Source organism: Vitis riparia, chromosome 16 (assembly GCF_004353265.1).
Source record: "Vitis riparia cultivar Riparia Gloire de Montpellier isolate 1030 chromosome 16, EGFV_Vit.rip_1.0, whole genome shotgun sequence".
NCBI lineage: Eukaryota > Viridiplantae > Streptophyta > Magnoliopsida > Vitales > Vitaceae > Vitis > Vitis riparia.
The window spans coordinates 15,492,909-15,508,705 of NC_048446.1; the positions used below are offsets into that span (position 1 = coordinate 15,492,909).

General features: G+C 34.8%; 1 protein-coding gene across 1 annotated transcript; it reads left to right on the plus strand.

The window, feature by feature from the left end:
• Window positions 1-2,585: 2,585 nt before the first annotated feature.
• On the plus strand, window positions 2,586-6,461 carry LOC117934080. Its single transcript, XM_034855683.1, has 4 exons — window positions 2,586-3,793; window positions 3,929-4,330; window positions 4,411-4,458; window positions 4,663-6,461. The coding sequence occupies exons 1-4, from the start codon at window positions 2,749-2,751 to the stop codon at window positions 6,090-6,092; spliced, it is 2,925 nt and encodes a 974-aa protein (XP_034711574.1). The 5' UTR covers window positions 2,586-2,748; the 3' UTR covers window positions 6,093-6,461.
• Window positions 6,462-15,797: the final 9,336 nt, after the last annotated feature.

Consider the following 15,797-nt stretch of genomic DNA (forward strand, 5'->3'; position numbering starts at 1 on the left):
AATAATAATAATAATAATAAATTTTATGTTTATATTTAATCTTTTAATATTTAATGTCTTAACTTTTTGTTGATTATAATTTTAATGATATGTTTAATATTTAACTTTTATAAAAAAAAAATATTCATTTTTTGTTTATTTATTGCACATTGAAATTTTAATTTATTAAAATTTTTGTTGATTTTCAAATGAAATTCTAATTTTTAAATTTTAAATAAATATTTGATTTGAAAGTAAATTTCTCATTTTGAAAATTTTTTTTGTAACAAATTTCAAAATTTTTAATTCTTTGATTTTTTAAATTATTGATGACTTGATTCTCTAAATTAATGTGGGGTTTTTATAAATTGTTGATGATCTGATTTTTTTTTAAAAAAAATTAATTGTTGATGACTTGATTCTTTAATTTTATAATTAAAATTGTGATTTTTGTTTACAATTTGATAGAGAAATAAAAAAATATGAAAAAAACTCAACAAACAAAGTAGATACCGTCAACATTTGCATCAAATTTATTATTTTATTTTTTTATTAATTTTTAAATTTTAATAATATATAAAACATATATTTATGATGTCACCGGTTCGATCGCAGCTCAACTATCGATTCAACCAGTTAACCATGAACCGATAACTTTTCCAATTCAATAACCGATTCGGTTCTGAAAACATGATCATCCCCAAAAGTTTTTTGACATCATGATTATATAATTAATGTAAGAGATTAATTTAAAGGATTATAAAAAGAATTCATTTCTTACTAAATAAAGGAAGAAAGAAAATCTCATCTTTCCTAGAATTCTCTTCTTGCTTCTATTATCATTCTCCTTAAAACTTATTGTCTCTAGCTCATTCTACTATAAGCTCAAACTCTTGATCGCGCAACTTAATATCCTATATGGCTAAATTCTAATTGGAAACGCCCAATATCAAATACTCATTTCCCATTCAAGTTTTATAATTTGTTAAAACCCTGGGATCATTGAAGTCATTGGTGAAATATTTACTAAAAAGAACAACGAAAATTGCAATATTCACAAGAGATAGAGATATTTACACTATACAATTTCACCCCTAAAATAAAAGTATACCAAAATGAATCTCAAAGAACAACCCAGAGCTTAAAACAAAAGTCCACTAAGCTAAATACAAAGTATTAATGATTTATTTGGAGGTCTTGGCCTCAATCTTCACCCAGAAAACCACACTCATGAGCAACATGCCATGCCTCAAAATGAACTCCCCATCAATGACGTTTAGGTACACAACTAGCATCACCCCATGACTCCATTTTTATTGGGTTCTATGCACACCAAGCCATCAGAATTATATGTGGTGATGACAGTTAGTAATTTATAGCATTCCCATTTATAAGGAAACAGTACTTTTTAACACAAGTGGTGGAGGGATATGGTAAATAAAGAAAAGGATTGAAAGTTGAATTTCATGACATTTATTAAGATCATTAATGTTGTATATTAAAAGAAGTAAAGAAAGGGACAAGAGAGTAAGGCCTTTTCATTTCACCCTCAAGTTAAAATGGTTGAAACACAGCAGATAACGAAAGGGAAAAGTGTCTTTTTAGAGTGAATAAAGAAAATAGAGGAAGGCAAAGGAAAAGAGTATAGATGAAGACATTGAATTTGGAGCCAGGTACGGCGTGAATGATATAGGAAGGTAGGAGCGAAAAGCTTGGCTGGCGGGCGAGAGAGGTCGGTTGCCTCCTCTGAGGCTCCACTGCATGCCTCTCCCCGTCCTTGCACCTTTCATCCATCCAAATCCTTCCATAATTTAATTTTAATGGTTGATTTATGCAAGCTCTTTGTGAAATTAATCATTTTCCTTCATTTCGAATTAAAGGAATGAAATTTACTTTTAGAGGAAGCACGGAGGATATATATATATATATATATATCTATATATGTATATATGAGTGAGAGAGAGAGATGCACTAATGGTCGAATTGTGTTGAGGACATAGAAGAGAAGAGAGAGTGAGAGTGGGGGAGAGAGAAGATGAATGAAAGAAAAGTACAAAACGAACCCCATTTAGGAAAAGGCGGAGGAGAAGAGTCCTCAAAGGGAGTCTCTCATGAGTCATGGAGCAGAGCCATCGATTCGACCCGTCCACATCGTCCTCTGAAACCCAAAACAAAACAATTTTTTTTTTAAATACATAAAATGGAAAGCGAAACAAAAAAACTCTCTGAAGTGAGTCACCACGCAACCACTCATGCTCTCTCGCGAGAAGTCGGAGGCTCTGTCTCTCTTATGTAACCAACATTAATTGCTCTCGAAAAAGGATTCTCGATTAATTTCTTTTCTTTTTTGTTATTTCTTTGTTTTTTGAAGCCGCATTTCTCAGTCTCAGTACAATCATTTCATTTTCCTAATCATGATTTTCACTCTCTTTCTCTCTCCTTATTATCTCAATTTGCACTGCGTGGGTGTGGGGTTGAATTAAGTGCTAAGCTGAAGCGTCTCATTCACAGCAGTTCCACGACCACGACTTTTTCTCTGCTGCTTCTTCTTCCATCGCCTTGATTTTGCTTTTACCTGTCTTAACAACAACTACGCTTTCTTTTCTTACTTTCCCTTTTCAAGATACGGTAGAAATCTGAGTCCAAAAGCACGCCCCCATACGCTTGTGAATTTTGGATTGAAAACGAGATTACCTTCCAGCAATGGTTCCGTTGCTTCTTCTTCTTGTTTAAGGTTTTCTTCTCTCTCTATACCTTTGCCCATTTGAGATGGGCGACAAGGGTGAAGCAACCAAGAAGCAACAGCAGCAGCAGCATTCGACTTCTCCTCAAGACCCGCTTGAGGAATCCACTGAAACTAGGCAGCAGCACCATCATCAACAGTCCCCGGTGGTGGTGGTCACCGGTGCTCAGTTCATCCCTCCTCTCTATGTTCCCAGTGGTGCAAGCTCTGCGACTTTCGAACAACAACAGCAGCAGTTTGATGTTTTGAACCCTAAGAGACCCAGATACGGGAGTGGGCAATGGAAGCTCCTACCTTCTCCGTCTCACCATCAGCAGCAACAGAAACAGACCCAGATGGCTATACTCAACACCGAATCTAGCCCATCTCCCACAACCAACCCACATACCCAACTTCATACGACAGCAGCTTCTTCGTCAGACACCGCATCTTCACCTTCTCACTCTCCTATCCCTTCTCTCTCTGCAGCCTCCGGACAAGAAACCAACAAGCCAGAGGGAGAACACTTTCATCAGCAATTTCGTAAAGGCAAGTACGTGAGCCCAGTTTGGAAACCAAATGAGATGCTATGGTTAGCTAGGGCTTGGAGGATTCAGTACCAAGGAGGGTCTGATGGGTCTGGCTCATCTTCCCGAAGTGAACCGCCGGAGGGTGCCCAGGGCACAGGAGTGGACGTGGCCGTGCTATCAGTGAGGGGCAAAACTAGGGCTGATAAGGATAGAGAAGTTGCAGAGTTTTTGAACAGACATGGGGTTAGTAGAGATGCTAAAACAGCTGGGACCAAGTGGGATAACATGTTGGGTGAGTTCAGGAAGGTGTATGAGTGGGAGAGAAGAGGTGAGAGAGAACAAGGCGGGAAGAGTTATTTCCGGCTGTCGCCATATGAGAGGAAGCTCCATAGATTGCCAGCTTCGTTTGATGAAGAGGTTTTCGAAGAGCTCTCTCAGTTCATGGGATCTCGTATGAGAACACCTCAGAGCAGAGGTGCTTCGGCAATTGTTTCCGTCGATGACAGTCGCAAAGCTCTGCCTCCACCTCCCCCATTCAAAGAAGACGACATCTCTCTCTCCGGTATGCACCAAACAATTAATGCTTTTCCCTCTTAATTTGGAGGCAATAATTTGTTTATCAGAAAAGAAGATTAAAACATAATCCATAATATAACCTTCTCATCAAAACATGTTTGTCCTACGTTTTCGTTTGCAGCAAGGACGAAGCAACTGGTTATGGGGAGTGGAGGCGAAGCATTTTACCATGGTACCAGAGGAAGCCAATTAGGGTTCGAGTCTTCACTGGACATTGGGGGTCCCTCATCGTCTTCGTCGTCGAAGGAGCTTCGTCGAATTGGGAAGATCCGAATGACATGGGAGGAGTCAGTGAGTTTGTGGGCAGAAGAAGGCGAGCACCACAGAGGGAGAGTGAGGCTTCAAGGGTCGAGCTTCTTGAACGCAGATGAGCTCACTTTCTTAGACGACTCTACGGTTGCTTGCACCATTGAGACCTTTGAAGATGGACCCCTCAAAGGTTTCTCAGTGGATAGATTCATTTCTGGACAACAAGTCAAAGTCTTTGGCAGAAGAAAGTCTTCCTCAGCTTCTGCTTCATCTGGTATCAATCTGTTTGTTGATATTCCTATTCTGAGAAACAATCTAGGAATCCCCATATAACGGTATCTCTAATCCTCTCAGGTTTCACAGAAAGAGTTCAGCTTCCATTGGCAGAGCCTTCCATCAGATGTAAGTCTTCTACACATAAATAAAGAGGAAGACGCTTCTCCAATGGTCCCTATATGTTCATTAATACCAACCGTTGGTCCTTGCTCTCTTCAGTCTCCGACGGTTGTGATTGAGTCATTGATGTGGGCCATTTCTTTGTACATTGCTTTGGTGCATTTATATACACACATATGATATTGGTGTTTCATATCTGTTCTGGTGCAGCTATTCCTCCATGGGAGTTCCAGGACCCAACGGAGTACTACGTGGGGTGTCTCCGAGCCCCACCCACGACACTGCCCAGCTTGTTCGAGCTCTCATGGCACTTGCAAGAGCCACCGCCCGAGGATCTAAGGTTTCCTCTTCGGAGAGACGTCTACCGCGACTTGCCGCAAGGGAAAGAAGTATTCTTTACTACTTCTACTGAACTATTAGATTGTAGAGCTTTCACATTTGATATCTTAAGCTCAATCATTCGATCAAACCCTAGCATCAGTGCAGCCACTGCTACCAGTAGAGACTCTTTCGTTGGTCTTTGGGATGATTGCATTAATAGGGTTGTATCTAAATTCTGTTCTATTGAGATGATTGTCATTCGGAAACCCTCTTCTTCATCAGCTGAAGCATTGCAAGATCAATGGCCCAACGTAACGGGGTTCGTGAGAAATTTTTGTTTGTGGAGGGGAGAGGAGACTGATCAATTAAGGGATGGTCACATTGATCCCTCTTCTTCAATAGTTGAGAAGCTTTTATGGACATACATGGATCTTCCTTACCTACTTGGCTACTACGCTGTTGGCTACATGGTAACATTTTGCGCCTTGAGCCGATCACAGGACCGAGTCATTCGAACTGATTTATATTCACTAGACTTGTCTACACCATCCGAGAGAATAAAAGGCCTAATCCCATGTTGGAGAATTGCAGGCTTGTTGCCATTGCTAGCTGACAGATGCTTCAACAACATTAACAACGGCAGCAATTACAAGTCGTTTCCTTATAGTGACTTTGAGAGGATTGATTCCTGCAATGGAAACATCATCGAAGTGACACCAAACACTGTAGCTAAATACTTCTCAAGTAGGAGAAAGTGGGGTGCAGTGAAAGAAATCTATGATTTTCTTGACCACCGAATCCCACACGCTGAGTTCATCCTCCGATCATCGGAGAAAGATCTGGTACTGATATTCAAGCCCAGAGGCTGCAAATCAAAGCCCACGAACTGTGATCAGCTAGTAGAAGCTCTCAAGAACGTAACGAAGGCCTTGGTTGCACTACATGACCTTTCATTCATGCACAGAGACCTGAGCTGGGACAAGGTGATGAGGAGAAGCGACAGAGATAGCGAGTGGTTTGTATGTGGGTTTGATGAGGCGGTGGGAGCACCGCAGATATACCCACACGGAGCCGCCACGCCGGCAACTAGTGGGAGGCACGCGCCGGAGATGGGGAGGGGTCTGCATGGAGTTAAGGTCGACGTGTGGGGTGTGGGTCATCTGGTGAAGACATGTGGATTGGTGGCAGTCCCCAAGCTCTTGAGAGAACTGCAGAATAGGTGCTTGGACCAGAACCCGGAGCAGAGGCCGACGGCCGCCGACTGCTACCACCACCTGTTGCAGTTACAGTCATCTCTGTCAGCCACCGGTGGGTATTGAAGTGATTGACATAATGGTTCCATAAATAGTACCATCGGTGTGGTGCTACTTCTATTGATAGCCCACACAACACAGCTAGCCTTCTCTTTTTTCACTACCCAAAAAAGAAAAAAGAAAAAAGAAAAACCATTATTGTTTTGTGGAGAGTTTGGCCCTCTGAGCAACGAGGGACTCATGGGTACTCTGAGCTTTCCATGTGGGCCGTTGAGACGTATGGGGTTTCTGAGGTTTTGGAGGTTGGACATACTGGCGGCAGCCGCCCAAATGCCACACACGCAGAGCTTTCCCCCATCAAATCAATATATTCAACATTTGTGTTCAACAGTTTATTATTATTTTTTTTTCTTTTTCAGTTTCAGATTGGAATATCTTGGGATACTGTATGTGAAATTTGGCATTAATTGTTTGATGATGATCCATATTTCGCTTGCTTCATGGCTCGTGGATTTATAATTCATTGGTTTTTGTATTCATGTGGGTGGAGGAGAGGGTGGATGAAATTGGTCATCCCTTTATAGGGTTGATGATTGTGCTCCCCTTGCTGAGTGCATTCCTACAATGGTGCCCCTCTTTGAAGGGGTTTGAACTCGGAGGACAAGATTCTCTGCAAATATATAGGTGGAATGGTGGGGTTGCACTTCTCTGCTATGTTTTTTGCGCATGTATCATCACTGGTACTATTGTATCTACGTGTTATGCTTTGCCGTAGTACATCATGGATGTGTTTATTACTATTTTGACGAGAGCATATTCTGTTTTATTTTACTATTTGTCTTTCTTTTTAATACATGGAAGATCCCTGACTTTACTGTTTGAGTGCCAAAGAGGTTACATATCAAAATGCTTGTTGGTGGGTACTTAGATGTTTAGCTACAGACATTATTTCTCTCCACAACATTGAGAAAAAACTTGGATTTGAGCCCACAGATTGCACGTCTTTGGAACATTTTATCATGAAAAATATAGAAATGTTTCGCAAATTTATTTGGTTCCATTGTTAACATTGTCGTTGTTCAAAGTATCATCACACGAAGTAGTATCAAATTATCTAAGATGAAAAACATCAATAGGCATTGAAAGTCATACACAGTAAATATGGGAGACCTTAGATGAAGGATTAAGTTGATATATGAACAATTTATTCTTGTTGTTATTACACTAAAACATCATATTCAAACTTCAAACTTCAAAAATTACAAAAAGGTTGCCATTGACAAGCTAAACATCATGCCATCGTCCACCTACATGTGAAGTTGTAAAATCTAAAATCCTAGCAAGTTGATCCCATGTACATGTTGGCCATATGTGCATTCGTGTTTTCTACATGATTAGTCTCTAGAGACAAATGCTGTAGAAGATGGGCCTAAGAAGAAAGAAACAATCCTTATAATCTTCATATCTTTAGCAAGCCATATATAGATCAACAAACCAAACCCACCTAACCATTCAAGAAGAAAGAATAGCCGTTTCAAATACCCTTTACATCAGTAACTACCCGTAATCAAGAAAGGACAAACTTTTTTCTTCTACAATTAAAAGTAAAACTAAAGAACACAGAGAGAAAAACACAAATGATACCTCTTGTTGGGAAAAATTACACAAATAATGTCTTAAACACATAATGATAGTAACGGATTATAACAAACCTTTTTTTTTTATCTTTTTGTGTAATTAAATAGGCATGTGACAATTCAAAAAGAATTTAATAGGTAAATAAGATAAAAGCATACCAAAAAAATCAAGACACCAAATTTTAATTACAATAAAATGTACTTTTCGTGACAAAAATTTAGGGGCGAATTCTACTTTTGTCGCTAAAAGTAACTTTTACCGATGAAATTTTAGATGTTATCAATAATGCCAATTTTCTACAAACTTTTCCTAACGAATTTGAAATTTTTGTCGCTGAAAGATGTGGCAGGAAAATTTGGCGCAAACACTTTTGTGATGAAAATAAACTATTTCCCTACAAAAATATTTATCACTAATTATAATTTTTGGTGATGAAAATAATTTATTCACTAAAAGTTACAACTTTTTATTTATTTTTACTTACAAAATGGTTTCGTCGGTAATTATATTATTTCTTGACAAATTGAGTAATTTTGTCACCAAGTAATGTTATTAAATTGTGATATTAATAAAGAATATTAATAAATAAGTAGATGATTTATACTATGAAATAATATAATATATATTTGTTGACACTTAATATCTATACTATTATATTTTATTTATATAAATAATAATAAAAATTAAGGATCCATAAAATTAAATACTAGAATGTAGATTTATTTAAATTTAAATGTTCTATTATGTAATAATAGTATTGTTATGAAATAACAAAAATGTAAATTATTTAAGCAATTAATATTTATAGTGTAATATGTTATTTATATATATATAATAACAATAGATAATCCAAGATATGTAAGATTACATTCTATGATATAAATTTATTTAAATTTCAATATTATTATATGGTGCCACACATACATAAATACTACTAAATGATTTTTATTATATTAGGTAAAATTTATCTATACAAGTCCAATGTAGTATTAAATTTATGTTAGCTATGAATAAGTTATAGTCCTCTAATTTGTTCTCATTCAAAATCATACCTTATCCACTCAAGAAGTAAATTTATACTAACATTTAGTTACCTAGTTTAAATTAATAGATTTTTTTTAAATTATTACTTGATTTTTAAATAATTGGTTAGAATTAAATTTCTCAAATAAATTGTCTAGTGTCTATAAAAACATTCTACCTATATAAAATTCCAAATATTTTTTTTTTTGTGTACGAAAATATCATATATTATTAATAAATAAATAAGTATAAGTTAAATATTATATGATATAATATATTGCAAGTACTATATGCCTAGCTCTATTTTCATGTTTACAAAATAAAAAATGTCTAATATATATAGCACATGTGAAATTCTATATAAATATAAAGTTTTTTTAAAAGTTTTCAACCACATCTTTATTAATAATTGGTTATTTTATTTTTTTATTGATCAATTATATATTTATTATTTTTAATTTTTAATTACTAATTTATCAAAATTGATTAGTTATTAAGAATAAAATCTTAAATTATACCGCAAAATAGTAACTTCTATGACTACTAACTTGTAAAGGAGTTTTTATACTTGTATGCATTTTTAATAAAATATTTAAAACAAATATAGTTATAAAAATAATTGAAATACATCATAAATTATTATATGATTTATATTTATAGTGTTTCATTATGTTTGATGTTTTTGTTTGGAATAGATGAGAAAGGGAAAGAAAAAAAAATGATGTGGAATCCTAATTTCATTTTGATCATTATTTTATTAATGTCAATATGAGTATTACACTTTGGCAATCTCCTAACATTGTCTTTCAATTGTACTTTTATTTTATATTTCAAATTTATCACTTTAATCCATAAGTCTGGAATTGAATTTATTCTAGTATTAATAAACTATAGTCCTCTAATTTGTTCTCATTCAACATTAGGTTTGTTTAGAGGTGACAAAATTTAATATGACTTGAATCTAACACCCTTTCATGATTTTGGGTTGAGTATAATTAAGTTCAAGTCAAATTCATGTCAACTTGCATACCTTATTTAATAAATAAATAGTGTTGGCCTTATGGGGGGGCCAACAACCACCCTAATGGACTATGGAGAGTGAACTTAAATAATATAAGGTCCCTATTTTGATCACTAATTGGTTTTCAGAACAAATGGGGGTCTTGTCATAAAATACTCCATGGTTAAACGTGCTACAGCCAAAGAAATCTTAGGATGGGTGACCCATTGGGAAGTACAGAGCACCTTGATCAACAAGTGGTATCAGAGCTTGGTCACATGTTTGACGGGTGAGCTAGCACTATGGGTTTGGCAAAAAAAGTAAAATTCGTCAGCATTAAATATTGATGACTTTTGGGACAAATTTTATTTTTTTCATGACAAAAATTCTTACTTTTGTCGATGAAATATTTCGATGGAAAACACCTTCAATGACAAAAGTTTATTTCATCAAGGAAAACTTTGGGCGACAAAATAAGATTTTTGTCACGAAACTTTTAGCGACAAGTCTAAGGCGGCGAACAAGGCACAAAAGAATTTTCTTTGGGGAATGTTTTTGTAGACGAAATTTAGAATTTTAGTGACAAAATATTTTATAGCTGAAAGTCAATTTTCTTGTAGTGTTTTGTGTGGAAAAAACCCTCTACTGTGAAGGAAAAAAAATCATATAACCTAGTTCGGTCAAAATCTTCCACTATGAAAATAATGGGTACACTAGTTCTTCTCCAAAAAAGTGCTAGAGGTTTACAATCACTAGTAAGAGGAAGAACCACAGTTGGATTATGCGCACACAAGGCCAAATAACCCACACTCCTTTTTTTTCCTGTCTCTTTCTTTTTCTCTTAGTTTCTATGGTGTCTATACAAGTGCACCCACATACCCTCTTTTCATCTAATATGTATGTATGTGCGTGTATATATATATATATATATATATATATATATATATATTAGGTTTCACACTTTTTTTTCTTTTTTCTTTTTTAATTTATTAAAGTGGGCTCCCCACCTCCACATCGGAGGGATGCTAGTCAACAAATCCCTCTCCTCACTCTCACGTGGAGAAAGGCTCCCTCATACCAACTATCTCTTTACAAGCTTCAAGTATCTCTTTTGGTAATGTCTTGGTCAACATATCTGAACTGTTATCATCAATATGAACTTTTTCAATCTACAACAACTTTATCTCTAGCACATCTCAAATCTAATGATACCTCACATCAATATGCTTTGATAGTGAGTGAAAAGTAGAATTCTTGCTAAGATGGATTGCACTTTGGCTATCATAGTAAAAGATAAACTTCTTATGTTTTCAACCCAACTCTTGTAGGAACTTCTTCATCCACAAAACTTCTTTGCAAGATTATATAATTACAATGTACTCAACCTTTGTAGTAGACAATGCAACAAACTTTTGTAATTTAGATTGCTAGAAAACTACTCCCCCTGCAAAGGTTATCAAATAACTTATAATGGACTTTCTTGAATCAATATTTGTGTCTGTGAAACCAGCTAATATAGGTTTTCCATTTTCAAAGCATAAACAAACTTTGGAAGTTCTACTAAGATATTTGAGAGTCCACTTAACCGCTTCCTAATGTTATTTGTCTAGATTAGAAAGAAATCGATTAACACCAACTGCATGAGTTATGTAAAGCCTTGTGCATACCATAGCGTACATCAAACTATCAACTATGAATGCATAAGGCACTCTTTGCATGTCTTCTTAGTCTTTCTCACTTGTAGGACATTTTTTGCTACTGAACTTGAAATGACTTGTAAGTAGAGATACAACAGGTTTTGTCTTACTCATGTTGAAATACTCTAAAACTTTCTCAATGTACCTCTCTTAAGATAACCAAAGTTTTTTTTTTTTTTTTTTTCCATTTTCATCACAAGTAATCTTCATACCAAGAATCTTCTTAGTTGCTCCTAAATCCTTCATGACAAAGGATTTACTAAGATCTTTATTTAGTTTCTTAATCTTACTTATCATGACCAACAATCAACATGTCACCAACATAAAAGTAAGAGAAAAATAAAATCATTATTATAAAATTTCTTCATGAATACATAATGATCAGAAATAGTTTTACCATACCCATGAGTTTCCATAAAGGAGTTAATATTTTTGTACCATTGTCTAGCTTCCTGTTTGAACCCATATAAACTCTTTTTCAACTTGCATAACAACCTTTTTTACCCTAAACTTTGACCCTTCAAGTTGTTCCATGCAAATCTCCTCCTCTAAGTCACCATGGAGGAATGCAATCTTCAAATCAAGTTGTTCGATCTCCAATTTTAAATTGGTAGCCATACCCAAAACAACTCGAATCAAAGACATCTTTAATATAGGTAAGAAGATTTCTTTGATGTCAACACCCTTTTTTGACTAAATTATTTCAGAACCAACCTTTTTTATTACTTGATTATGAGTTATTTTCTTTTGTCTTCAGTTTGAAATCCTTTTTTTTTTTTCAGCGCTTTTTTACCATTAGGTGGCATCACCAAATCATAAGTATGGTTCTCATGCAACGATTTCATCTCATCTTGCATGGCTCTTAACCATTCTAGTTTCTTTTCATGGGCTATAACCTCTTGATAAGTCTTTCACTCTCCCCCATCAATGATCATCACATACTTGTGAGGGCAATACCTTGTGGAAGGTTTACACTCTCTAGTAGATCTTCTCAATTGAGTTTCAACTAGTAGTTTAACAAGGCTTTCAACAACTTGCCCATCATCATCTATGGGCTCATGATTGACTAGAAAAGCATCACCATGGTCTTCCTATGTGTCTCTCTTATCATCTATTTGTACCATAGAAAGAATAGGACTCCAGTCAACTATCTCTTCATTATTGACAAACTTTGGTTTTTCAAGTTTCTCAAAGTCTTCAATAGTTTGATCTTCAAAAAAGACATATCTACTTCTTATCACTTTCTTGTCAATTGGATCCCAACATTTATAACCAAATTCTTCATGGACATATCCTAGAAAGATATATTGCCCTATTCTAAGGACATGTACAAATTCCCAATAGCCAAAAACTCATAAGAAATCATAAGAAACATTTTTTCCTATCCATACATTTTCTAGTACATCACAATTTAAAGGATTTGAAGGCAAAAGGTTGATAAAGTCCACAACTATCCTCATTACCTCTCCTAAAATAAACTTAGGCAGTTTTGCATAAGAGAACATGCACCTAATCTTATCATTGATAGTATGGTTCATTCTTTTTGCAACTCCATTATGTTGTGGTGTTTTTGGCACTATCTTCTCATACTTGATCCCATGAACTCTACAATACTCCTTAAATGGACCCCTATACGCACCACCATTATCTACATGCACATGGAAAATCTTGAAACTTTCAAGAACCTGGTCCTTAGTCCTTAAAAGAAAGGCTTAAACTTTTCTAGAATGGCCATCAATAAAAGTAACATAATATTGAGCACTACCAATATTCTTATCATCCACAAAGCACACATCAGTATGAATCAAATCTAACACATTAGATTTTCTAGATTGGGGAAAACTTTTAAATGCAACTCTATGTTGTTTAATAAGCAAGCAATAAGTGCATACTTTTAGATTTACACTTTTCAAGTTAGTTATAACTTGTTTCTTAGATAGAATATGCATCCCATTCTCACTTAAGTGACCAAGCCAATTGTCCTAGAGTTCAGTGGAAAAGTCATCTACAACGTACATCTCTCTTCTATAAGAGTTGGTCTCCATCCTGTAAAGAGAGTTGTACTTCTTTCCCCTTGCTATTACTAAAGACCACTTGATGAGCTTCCATTTTCCTTCACCAAAATAGTTATGATAGCCTTCTTCCTCAAGTACACTAATAGAAATCAAATTAAGGAAAATATCAGGAATATGTCTAACATTCTTCAGAATTAGCTTACACCCAATATTGGTGTCCAAGTGAACATCTTCCATGCCGATAATTTTACACTATGCATCATTCCCCATCTTTACATGACCAAAATGGCCCATAGTATAGGATGAGAAGTAATCACAACGGAAAGTTACGTAGTATGAAGCACCAGAATCAACAACTTAATGAGAATCCTAATATGTGAGGTTTATAATGTCACTGTGACAAATAATGCATACATCACCATCAACTATAGCTGCAACATTTTTTTCTTCTTTCTTGTCATTGCTTCTCTCACCATTTTGCTCTCTTTTAAAAACTTTGCACTTAGAATTTTTATGCCCTAGCTTATTGCAATGGAAACAAATAAAATCTTTTCTTGACTTGGATTTTCCTTGTGACTTATCACGGTTATTGGGAGCTTTATTTTTGCTCCTCTCTTGTTTCTTTATAATGAGCGTTTGTGCCTGTACAACTATCACTTTTTCCTCTTTTCTTCATTGAACACACTTTCCTTTATGATCTTTAGGGTAAGAACATCATTAGGAGCAGAATTGCTAAGTGAAATAACAAAAGTTTCCCAATTTTATTGGTAAAAAACTCAACAAGATTAAAGCATGTACCTTATCATCCAATTTCATCTCCATAGTTATCAATTGATTTAGTAGACCTTGGAAGGTATTCAAATGCTCTGTAACGAGAGTTCCATCCTTATATTTCAAGTTCATAAGATTTCTAAATAGAAAAACTCTATTCTATGTAATTTTCCTCTCACACATTTCTTGCAATTCATTCCAAAAATACATGAGCATTAGTCTCACAAGCAACAGATTAAACATGTTATCAACCCATTGGCTAATTCTGTTAACCAATTTCATGTTCAATTTTTTTTTCTTTTCTCATTAATCACATTTGATGGCTTAGCACCATTGTCACCCAAGATAGTATCTTCTAAAATATGGCAACACAACATATCTCCCATTCTTAGTTTTCAAATTGGATAATTTGAAGTCGTTAGTCTTATCATGATATTAAATCAACTTAATTCCTCTATTTAATTAGCACAAAAAATCACCACAATAATAACTAAAAAAACTCAGATACCATTTGTTGGGAAAAATTGCATAAATAATAATTTGTCTTGAACATAGAATGATAATAGTGCAATAAAATAACCTTTTTTTTCCTCTTTGTGCAATTAAATAGGCATGTTACAATTCAAAAAAAAAAAAAAAAAACTTAAACTGGTAAATAAGATATAATAAATAGGCAAAGTAGAGAAATCAAGATACCAAATTTTTTACGTGAAGAAAAAAAACCACATGACCTAGTCCGATTAAAATTTTCCACTATCATAATGGGTATACCAATTCTTCTTTAGAAAAATACTAGAGTTATAATCACCAGTAGAAGAAAGAACCACAATTGGATTATGTGCACACAACACTAAATAACCCACACTTTTTTTCTTTTTTCTTTTTTTCTTTTTTTCTTCTCAATTCTTATGCAGTATCTATGTGGCCACACCCACATACCCTCTTATATGTAGTTTCACACTACCTATTTTTTTCTTTTCTTTTTTTTTCTTCTATTTTTTATTTTTTATTTTTTGTAGTTAGTCCCTCCACTTGTACATGGGAGGAATGCCACTCAACACATCCACACAAGTTTGTTTACATAAATAAGGAAAAAAAAAACGATTTTATCTTTTGAAAATGAGAAAATAAGATTTAAAATAACAAAATAAACTCCTCAATTTAAAAAGAGACTAAGATCATACTTTTCATCTTTATGCTTATTTTATGCATGAGTGTTATCATTGTGTTTCTAAACTAAATGCTTTTGGTACTTAATTTTATTGGCAAAGCCAAAGCCACACGTATGTTGGTATATGAATTTAAATCCACCATGACAATTTTTGAAGTGACTCTTAAATTTTTTTGAGGTAAGTATGAATGAATGACAATCCAAGCATGCTTCATTTTCACTATCCAGGACACCCTGAATATTTTCTTGGTTTGGTAGTACATTTTGGTTTTGGTTTTGCACTTAACCTTGATTTTCCATTATAGAAGAGACAAAGAGAAGATCATAAGCTGACAGAAGGGTGAGAAGGAGGATCTTGGGAAAGAGAAAGAAAGAAGGCAAGGAGTAATGAGGTTTCTTAGTGAGAAAGAGGATCTTGGGAAAGAGAGAAAAGACAATGAGTGACTGGGTTTCTTG

What these genes read in the sequence shown, in the direction of transcription:
- LOC117934080 (XM_034855683.1), top strand. Translation starts at nt 2,749, where the DNA reads ATGGGCGACAAGGGTGAAGCAACCAAGAAGCAACAGCAGCAGCAGCAT. An exon ending in AGACGACATCTCTCTCTCCG is followed by an intron (nt 3,794 to 3,928) that starts GTATGCACCAAA and finishes TTTCGTTTGCAG; the next exon opens with CAAGGACGAAGCAACTGGTT. An exon ending in GGCAGAGCCTTCCATCAGAT is followed by an intron (nt 4,459 to 4,662) that starts GTAAGTCTTCTA and finishes GTTCTGGTGCAG; the next exon opens with CTATTCCTCCATGGGAGTTC.